General features: G+C 29.2%; 1 protein-coding gene across 2 annotated transcripts in view; it reads right to left on the bottom strand.

Annotated features, from left to right (window-relative positions):
- LOC106466022 (signal transducer and activator of transcription 5B-like) overlaps window positions 1-11,119 on the bottom strand; it is an 86,379-nt gene that overhangs the window by 28,119 nt on the left and 47,141 nt on the right. For both annotated transcript variants that reach the window (XM_022393982.1, XM_022393983.1), the window contains exons 8-14: window positions 8,272-8,423; window positions 7,858-8,022; window positions 6,168-6,302; window positions 5,702-5,746; window positions 2,442-2,529; window positions 920-961; window positions 256-336 (exon numbers count right to left, since the gene is read on the bottom strand). In XM_022393982.1, the coding sequence (XP_022249690.1) occupies window positions 256-336; window positions 920-961; window positions 2,442-2,529; window positions 5,702-5,746; window positions 6,168-6,302; window positions 7,858-8,022; window positions 8,272-8,423 (708 nt within the window). The remainder of the gene's footprint in view (window positions 1-255; window positions 337-919; window positions 962-2,441; window positions 2,530-5,701; window positions 5,747-6,167; window positions 6,303-7,857; window positions 8,023-8,271; window positions 8,424-11,119) is intronic.

Below are 11,119 nucleotides of genomic sequence, written 5' to 3'. Positions count from 1 at the left end.
GTGTGTGTGTGTGTGTGTGTGTGTGTGTGTGTGTGTGTGTGTGTGTGTGTGTGTGTGTGTGTGTGTGTGTGTGTGTGTGTGTGTGTGTGTGTGTGTGTGTGTGTGTGTGTGTGTTCTTTTTTTTTCATCTTAAGCAAAACCATTCTATTTACAAAACTTGTGGTAATAAAAACTGCATGTTTGAAAACAATCATATTGTTATATCTTATGTTTTAAAACATTACATATTGCTTAGGAAACTAATAACAAACTTACCCATACTCTGAACACAAGCTCTTCGCCACCAACCTTGAATTCTGACTGGAACAGCAGGGAGAACTTCTCATCCATCACAGACTGCAAAACATATGTATGACTTACATAATGACATTAGAGATTAATGCCAAGTTTACTTGTCCATTTATTTGGAGAATCATATATTTCAACAGTGTTCTCTGATACTTTCATTTAAATTTTTTTGTTTTAATAAAAATATAATTTTAATTTTTAAAACTTCACAACCACATGCTACTTGATGTTTTTCATTCATAGGCCTACATATACAGTGAATCCCCTATCACTTCAAACTTGAATAGGCATAATATGACATCATTTTTTTACTCTTTCCTCTAAAGGAACATAGGTAGACTTGTGACAATTTCTCTCTGTTGTCATCCGAGTCTAGTTAATTTAATAGCAAGCCCTGACTGAAAAGGTCAATTGTAGTTGTTGATATGCAGTTCCCATATTTTAATAAATACTCCTTTAGCCATGTTCTATGGCCATATTAACAAAACATATTTTGTACTTTTTAACAAACATCACAGTTCTGGTCTTATTTTTTTTTTTACAAACTGTTTTCAGACTACTATGTTTAAATATTTTAACAACCAGTTACAATGTGATAGTAGAAATATCAAAAGAAAATATTATCTCTTACCTCAGTACCCTTCTTTTCTGCTCTCTTAATCTTTCTCAGTTGCTGAAATGATAAAAAAAAAGCTGGATATTTGAGTTAAGCATACAAATGAAAACAAAAACAAAATGTTTGACAAAACTATAATCCTGGTTTAAGGATTTGTATATACCCAGCCTCAGGATTAAACAGTATTAAACAGGTCAAGGTAACTGTAATGGTTAACAGGAATATAAAAATACTGAATGTTTTACCATGCAATTAATATTGTTAGAAAATCAAAAGATATATTTAAAAATTCTCAGTCTTCATTTTTTGGTGCTACATGGCTTATTTGAGCTCCAAACTCTTCACTTCAGAACTTCCTAACTTCTATAATAGGCTATTGCAGTTTATAACCACTAAGAAGCAAAAACTTTACACAATTACAAGCAAGAAACTAAATTTTGAACCTCATACTTTCTTATTTGATAAAATATCAATACATTTGTGAAACCCATCAGATAAGCCCCTTCATTTTCTATCTGCTTTGAAGAGGTTTTGCTAATCAATCTTACATGGCTGATGGACATGCTTTAACTAACAGTTTTTTTGGTGGTTATGAGGTCGGTCGCGATAGGATAGAGAAAATAACAGATAAACTATAATGTTTTACTGAAAGAAAACATTTGAAATGCATTTAAGAGGTTTTAGGGATTATAAATAGAAAATTTGAAATTTTTGAGATGAGGAAAAGTATTCTTAACTTTAACATGAAATTATTTTGCACACGGACTATTCAAATAAATACTCAATATATTAATGGACAAATCTTTATTTTATTAAAAATATGAATTTTTGTATGTGAAAGACTTGTCATATGAAATTTTGTGAAAATATACACATTATAATGAAAGTTTGAAGTATTAAATGTATAAAGACTTTAATTGAGTACAAAGAGGTCACGTGGTTGGTTGAATTGACCGAGCCTGTGTTGAGAGAGTTAACTGAGTACAAAGAGGTCACTTGGTCGGTCAAATCGACAGAGCCTGTACTGAAAGAGTTAATATAAAGTAGCTTTTGTTGCTTGTGTATATAATTTATGTGATTTCAAACTATACAAGATAGGTTTCCACAGTGACACTGAAGTGACAAAACACAACTTCGTGTAATTCAGCATTTTACATTTTTGGGTAGAGTGAACATTGTATTTATATTATATATATAAAGCAATGGCTAAAAAATTAACATGCAAACACCTTAGCATGAGCAACTATGTAATGACAAATTGAACCTTTTACAACTCTTCTCAACATATAATCTATAACATATAAATTGCTGTCATTTACAAAAGATATACACTAATTATTGCACAATTTTGGGAAATAAACATGCATGATTACTATGTTTAAAAAACAAAGTTAAATGGAGCACTGGTTATATGTCTATGAAGTTAAATACTATAACATTTGTTTTTTTTATTACTTAGATATGGCCATAAAGTGTAGGACAGCTATTAATCAATAACTTGTATTCCAGTCACTTCATAAATACAATACAAACTTACCATATTTCTGAAACTGACACTAAGTTGACGTGTAGCATGGTGATATTCCATAGTGCCTGTATTATTAAGTATTTCCCCACTTGCTTCACTAGAAAAATTGTAGCAATAAATACCTTCATGAGGTTTTGTTCTTGAAACTTATAATTTAATATTTACAAAAAAAGGTCAATTCCTGTATTATTATTTAAAAGTATATTAAATCCAAAATTCCATGAATTGGAGTCACAAAATAATAACAATTATTAATAATAAGCAGTTTTGAGATCACACAAAATGAACATTCTAGATTAATTGTAGTTACACTGGCTCCTTTCTTAACTAATCAGTTGAACTTATTTTCTAAATATTTGTAAGACAGAATATAGATGGTTAATATCACTTTATAAAAATGATTTTCATATAATGTAGTGGCACTTACATATTTCCTTCCCTGTTAATTCCTGACCATCTAACAATGCAATAATGACATACATAGACTTATGCAATGCTACAGAATCACAAAAATCTTTAAAGCACAAATTCTTAACCTTCTGATTACCAAGAATGGGTGAGATACACTTTAATAAAGATTAAATACAAGTTATAATTTTGACTTAATATTTGGAAATATGTACTACATAATCCACATTACCACACATCAACAAAAGCAAAAATTACTTTTATAGTGACCCTTGGTTTATTAAACCACATACGAGTGCTAGAATTTTGTATATCAGGCCCTTTGTGTTTAAAATGGTATCTGCTGGAGAACAGATATAGCATTAACAATGAAGCTGTCATTTTACAAGGGAATGAATATATTAATGTAAGTTTAAGAAATATTCTTGTTTCCATGAAGTAGTGGCATATTAAAAAAAGTGTCAGTTTGAATAAATTTGAAAATAAACATCTCAATTTTAATAGGTAACACAATTTGTCAATGCTTGTCACATATTAGAATTCAGAATGGCTTATATTATCTTATCTTATCTTTTTCGTATGTAAAAATAATGTTTCATTCTCGAGGGAAAATCTTATCTATACCCAAATTCTTTTCCACAGTTTGTGTACAAGTTTTTTTGCAGTAAAATATTTATGGCTGGAGGAATATGTCAGTTGTTCTTATCCTTGAAAAACCACTTTAAAAGACACTTATTTATAACACAGTGAACAAGGGATGCTCAGAACACACAAAAAGATATAGAAACTATCTACATAACATCTCACAATATGCAGGACTGCTACTACTATAGAATCATTTTGCAGATTTGTTTTCCAGTTACCCCACAAACCCAAAAATGTGACTGCTAGCAAACTGCATACATCACAATCAACTGTGCACAAGATAATTCATCAGTGTACCTAGGAAACAGCTTAGGCATTTATGTTTTTTGCTTCCTTGTAACGATGCTAAAGCCAAAAGAGTAAAAGCTGCTTCCCAGATACACCAGTGACAAAAACATAAATTACAGAAGAGCGTACATGAGAGATGAAAGTATGCTTCAATATTGGACATGGTTGGGTGTAGTTGAAAGACTGACAGGAAATAGACAATTTACTTCCAACTATGATGGGAAAAGAACTTTCCATCATGGTAAAGAGAATGCAAAGTTTCTTTTGTTGGGCATTATGGTTCTTGCAAATTTCTTATACAAGAAATTTTTCATAAGCACAGTACAGGTGAATTACAATTAGGAGAATGTGGAGCAAAAGAAGTGAAAAGAAGTTCCTGCATTGTATAGCCAATATCTAAAAGGATACCTTTACATAAAGATAAATTAAGTCACACATCTAAGGTCAAAGTAACATTCCTACAAGCTACACCAGAATGAAACTACTATTCACACTATCCCTTTTTTCTGATATACTCAAGAAATCAAGTATCTGCACACACTACAGACTTTTGTGCATTTGGTATGCTGAAGCATGATCTTAGAAACCAATGTTCAGTGGATGATCTGTGGATGTTTCTCAAGATGTGATACCTAAGATTGAACTTGTCATCCTTTACAGAAGCATGTCATCATGCAAACTGTGTGTGTGTGTGTGTGTGTGTGTGTGTGTGTGTGTGTGTGTGTGTGTGTGTGTGTGTGTGTGTGTGTGTGTGTGTGTGTGTGTGTGTGTGTGTGTGTGTGTGTGTGTGTGTGTGTGTGTGTGTGTGTGTGTGTGTGGTGTTAGTTAGTTATACATTTTCACATTTCTTGTTCATTCATCAACAAACTTGAAATGGTGATACAGGATGGCATGAGGAAGGTCATGTTGTATATTCCTTAGCATTAGAATGAACTATGTTGCCAATATTGTTAGAATTCTTGAAAACAGTCTGCGTCTTTTCAGTATTGGTACCTTTATGTATTTTTATTGCACTTTTAATGTTTATTACGTTAAGAAAAAAAAAAAAATAAAAAGCACAATTTCCTATCCTTTGTTACAAACAAGTTTTTATTTCACCCATCCAAAGGATGGGTACTCCCACTAGTAATGAATAATCAAGACCATCAAAGCAACCACTATGATAATAGAAGATGTAGTGCAATTTATTCTCCACAAAACAGATGAGTAAATAACAGAATTTAAATATACTATTTCATTGGTTATAAAGGTAAAGATAGTAACAAATAAAAAAATTCACAATTTCTTTGGAAATAAGTAAAATTTTAAAATAGTAATTCATTTATATGTTAAATTACAAGATTATTATATTAACTATAGAAGAAAATAACTACAAGCTAGAAATTTTGCAAGAAAAGGTGTATATGATAAAAACTTTGTTTGCAAGCTGATTATAGTAAGCTTTCATTAGAACGAAGTTCAAATCTATTTATTTAAAAATATGTAAAACAATAAAAAGCCATTCCTCCATGACAAAACAATTGTGCAAGTCAAGTATACAAGCTGCTTAGAAAAAGAGTGGATATACTTGAGGAGAGCAATGACTGGTTAAGTGTTATTATTTTTAAAGTTAATACTTTACTCTGAAAAATTAATTCTAATACACAAAGAATTTCATATTTTTGAAGTAAAAATTTTTTCTACATTTTGAAATACAAAGCATACTCATGTACACTTCACTAGTGCTAAACAAGTGATTAAATAATACAGAAATAGAAAGAAACCAACAACATTGTACGCACTATGGTACATAGCAAGATGGTTTACAATTCGTTGAAACTTTCAAATGCTGCATTTTAGAATTATCATCTACTGGAAAATGTTCATATTAAGTAATAGTTATATTTTCATCAGTATAATAAAATTGTTGAAAAAAACAATCAACTTACGTCATTCCTACTTTATTTTTCAGAAGTGAATTTGCCTGTGCTTCACTGCAAGACATTAAATTATATAATTAACACAAAAGAATTTAAAGAAATATTAGAGCACTAATTAATCAGTTAAGAATTTGGTAGCAACTTATGAAATGACAATTTGATGAATAATATGCCAAGAAAAACTATTATCATTAATTTTATTAAAATTATGTAAATTGCATACTATTTCTAGCACAAGTTACCCTTCATATTCTTTTGTTTCACAGACAACTTGAAAAATGTGTGTTCAAGAAATATATGGTTGAAATATGAAAATAAGACAAAATAAATGAGTTTTCAGTTAGTTTTTTAGTTGAAACTAAACTTTTTATAACAACATTCACCTATAACAAATTATGCACGTTTTTTTTTTTAAAGATGTTTTCACGTATATTTTGTTACTTACAAAAAAAAAGTTTTAACAAAGCTTATATACCTTATAATAGTGACTTTGACTTGTGGTGGAGTCATGTGAACATTGAGTTTGCCTCCAACCAGCAATCTGACAGTAGCAGTAAACCTGGTGTTGGTCTTCATAACTTGAGGAGGCAACTTTTCAATAACAAATGTGCTGAGCAAGAAAATAAATATTTTTTTAATATCAGGAAAGAAAATTAATTCTATATACGAGAATCTATATAAATGTGTGTGTGTATCTGTTTCTTATATGTTTCCACATCTGTTATCAATCAGCACCAAACTTGACAGTGATACAGGATGACATGAGAAGGGTCATGGAGGGGTTGACCCCTCCATCTAATTTCATATCTGTTTCAGAAAAATTACCAATGTTGTATATCCCTCAGAATTAGAATGAACTATGTGACCATTATTGTTAGATTTCTTGAAAACAGCATGTCTTTCTTTTCAGTATTAATTTTATGTTAATAAAAAAAAAAAAAAAAAATATAGAAGTACAATTTCCTATCCTTTGTTACAAATGTGTTTTTATTTCACCCATCAAACAGACGGGTACTCCAGCTAGCAACTAATAATTTTATGTAATACATAAAAGACTTGAGATTAAAAAAATTTTATCATAAAGCATAGCAAAAGGTTTTGTTACATCTGTTATAGATTAAATTAGTTTTATAATTTTCAGGAATGTATAAATAAGTGGATTAAAGATATACTTTCCTTACAATAATTAAACTGAGTTTTTCTCAGACAAAGTCCATGTGCATAATAAAACAAAACTAACCGACAATTTTTTATAATAACGAAGATAAAAACAATTAAATCTTGCCAAATATAAAGGAAAAAAAAATTGTCATAAAAACAATACATTTCATACAAAAACAGACAACATGGATTCTAAATAAGGTAAACTTTTGTACAAACTTTTAAACAACAAGTCTGATATCACAAAATGTTGTAATAAACAAATAAAAAAGTTAGAAATTTATGTACTCTGTCTGATATTTATCAATTTTCACAATGAGAGTATATTCTATATTATATAAAGCCTTCAATGATAGTTATCTTTATTAAATTTGTATTCTATACAATAACATGTTATTTTGTAAACAAAACAATTTTTCTAGACTACATAGCAAACTTTCGGTCTGATTATAATATATATGCAAATTTTTTCTGTGGCATTAAGGTGATAGAGAAATTTCTGTTCAATACAGTTTTAGTGATTTAACAGTATACTTGAAACTGATATTTTTTCCACAGTACATTTTGTATTTTACATGTACAGTAAACCATTAATTATCTATAAGTCTCTTCCAAAAAACGAGGTTGTGAATTGACTGATTATAAATACACTTGATGGTTCACATGCAACCATCTACAAGGTTCTTAAAACTATTGTGTATATAATACTTTACAAGCAGTTACTTTTTCTATCTTCTCTGGATATAATTACTATTGGTGTATTACTTTTGGTTAATAAGCTATATGATATATTCTTTTTAACATTAATTATATGTAACTAATGTATTTATATTTTAAATTATAATTCCATAACCTCTTCAAATGAAGAGCTTAAGACTTTGAAAACTTAATACAGTTAATGTCAAAATCTCTGTGACCATAATTTATATTGGTTAAACTTAAAATAAAGATTTTCATTATTTTACAAGTTCTTTAAGAAGACACAAATATATATACAAAAATACCTTGTAACAAGGGAGGAAAGAAGACCTGTGATTTCTGAATTTAATGAATGGAACTTTTCCAAAATATTCCCCATAGATGAGTTAATGGGCAGCTGAGTGCAGAGCATTTCAACCCTCTTGATTTGTTGCCTATTCTGCCAGATTATTTCTACAAGATGCTCACACCTAGACAACCAAAATGTTTTTGAATTAGTTTTAAAAGTTTCAATATGCACTAAATTATTGAACTAAGCATGTGTTTAAACAACCTTGATATCATGGATCTTTCCAATGTATAATATACCAGTGTTAATAAACACAAGAACTCGTAATCGATATTAGAACTTAGTAGAAATAAAAACCAATATGTCACATAATTTATCTAATTAGCATACACTCCTGTTGTTTGAAAAAGAACATTTAATATTCATTAACCATTCTTGAATCTGGTCAAGGTTATTATCAAATATTGCTCCATTCCCAGCCAACTGCTGGTTTCTTTTCCACTTAATGAGCTCATCATCCAAAACTCGAGTCTGTAAGGAATGCACCTGCAACAACGTATCTTTGTGTCTGTCAGCAAGAACCTGAAAGAATGGATAATGAAACATAACTTTTCTACAACCTTTTAGATGCTATTAGCAATTTAAGAAATATTTCTCTACTACATTTTAATGTGTAAATTAGAAGTAAAATTTGTAGAACCTCAATATTATATTACAATATTTAATAAGCTAATATAAATTCAACTAATACAACTTATTTTGAAAAAGCTACTAGCTTTAGAAGATAAAAATTTAAAATGATTTTTTTCAGACATAAAACTAGAAATAAGCCAGTGTGTATTTATAAATATGAGGATAATGAGGGGTCTATAAATTGTAGAAATATAGAATCTAGTCACCAGACTTGTGAAAACAATAACTTTGCTTTTTACACACACACTTTAATGAAAAATCAAAAATATCTTAAGTAAAAAATATATAAATTTGACTTATGTTGTAAAGCTTAGTAATGAACCGATACAAATTCAATTATTTTTGCCTTTTAGGTTTAGGTGATTGAAAAACATACGAGGTTAAACAGAATTAAAAAAAAAGCCAAACACCTAAACACCATGTCTTAGGTGCTTTGCAATAATAATTTCAACATTAAAAATTTAAATTTCTATGCATAACATTTGTAGATTATGTTCTGTAGATTATCACAACATAAATTTAATAATAATACAATTTTGATATTTATGAGTAAAAAAACAAAATACTAATAAAAATCATGTTCTTATTTTGAAAAATATTTATCATATATTATACAGTTTTTGATAGATTTCCTAATACAAACTTATGAAATTAAAAATTAGAAGTACTTCCTACATTATGTGGATTAATTGCAATCATGCAGAGGACCTTCAATGATTCCTAACAGAAGTAAAAAGAAATATTAAGTAGTCCTGTCTGAATGTTATCCTGAACCTTATGCACTTAAAATAAAGTTTACATGAAAAGGCTGATAAGTGTATGAGTATGATCCAGTGATATAATGTAGTATAGAGTATAATACTCATAATGAAAAGCTTTATATGAAAACACTAAACAGGGATGGCTTGTACTGTTGAATAGCTCAGTGGTACAGCAATGGGCTTGTTAGAAGAAGGTCCCTCGTTCCAGTCCCATTATCTATTTTCACTTATTTGCTTTTTCACTAAAGACATTTAATATTAAATATTACAATACAATCAATATTTCATTGTTTCATAAAGGAATTTAAAATAAAATGTATGATAAAATTTATAATCAATATTTATTGTTTCTCATGATTCATGTTAAACTAAGATGTTATTAACCATTGTCTTATAACTATAAGTTAGTCACAATGTGTGCATGTTTTTACATATATATAAAAATACATACACAAGTCATTTACACCATCCATTATTAAACATAAGAGATGCTTCCAGGTTAACATATGGTATAATTAATGATACTTCCAGATGCAAAGATTTTACAAATCTATAACTTTTACTGATAATGTACTACTGAGTATTTTATTTTTTTTGTTTCATATGGTGTTTCTCATATTTCCAAATTCTGTTGGAGGTGAGCGTCTGGGAGTAGGACTAGAGTCCTAGTTCGGACACCGGGTGAGGCTGTTTCTATGTGATGGGTATTCGAACCTGCAGATTGCGAGTCGGGTGCCCTAACTGCCTGGCCTTACTACTGAGTATGAATAAGACTATTTGCAAGTGATATATATATATATATTTTTTGTGTGTGTAAAACATGGAAAGATTTTGTTCACAAACAACTAGTATACAAGTGAGGTCAAAGTACACATGCCATAGCCTTTTACATGGTTACATTCAAAATTTAGTTACACTACTTTATTACCAATGTACACGAATAACCTTGGCATCAAAACACAATTAACAAATTAAACTTTAATATTACGGAAGTTTTAATCTTTAACTTTCAAAAGGAAATATTTAAATAAATAGATTATTTACAACTACGAGAAAAAGATTTCAATTCACTGATTTCCATTTAAGGCTAGCTCATTCTCATGATAGGTTTTGAGTTACTTGGCATACATTTTGAATTTTGCTATCTCCAATATCACCTCAACCAGGTAAGATAATTATTTTAATCTACTTATTGTTTATATAGAAAACCAGTTAAGTTATAATAGTTTTAGATCCTTGTATTTTTTGGGTGTTAATATTGTGTGTTCTCAATTGCATATTAGAAATAATTAAAATTTTATGTAGTATTACCATTGTTACAAAAAAGCAGGGTGATGTTTCGTTAGGGGCCAAGAGCAATAAAAAAACAAGTGGACAGACAGAACTACAAAATTTCATATGCATATTTTTTTAGCTACTGCTATAAAAGTAACTAACATGTAAAAATTAGAAAGTTATTAGGTTAGATAGGGAAAAATACATGACAAAACATTAAATAAAAAAAATTTCTCAGAAAGGTATGGAAGAGAGTTTCTTGGGTGTTATGTAATTCAATACTTTGTTTAACATAACTAGAGCTATGCACTTACCACATGATTTATATCTTTGTTATACAAGCTTAGGAGTCAGACATATTAACTAAAGCTACGGGCTTGGTTGAATTGACTGAGTTTGTAACCATGGAGTACCAATCACAGTTTCCATACTATAACTTTTAATACAGTATATGTTTTTTCACAAAATTTGGCAGACTTGAGTAAAAATTACAAGTCTTTTATACAAAAAAAATCAAATTTATAAACAAAGTATTTTTACTAAAGATTT

The sequence above is a fragment of the Limulus polyphemus genome, unplaced genomic scaffold (assembly GCF_000517525.1).
Source record: "Limulus polyphemus unplaced genomic scaffold, Limulus_polyphemus-2.1.2 Scaffold2124, whole genome shotgun sequence".
NCBI classification, from domain to species: domain Eukaryota; kingdom Metazoa; phylum Arthropoda; class Merostomata; order Xiphosura; family Limulidae; genus Limulus; species Limulus polyphemus.
Note: the sequence above shows the minus strand (reverse complement) of the source record. Positions and strands in the feature narration are given on the sequence as shown.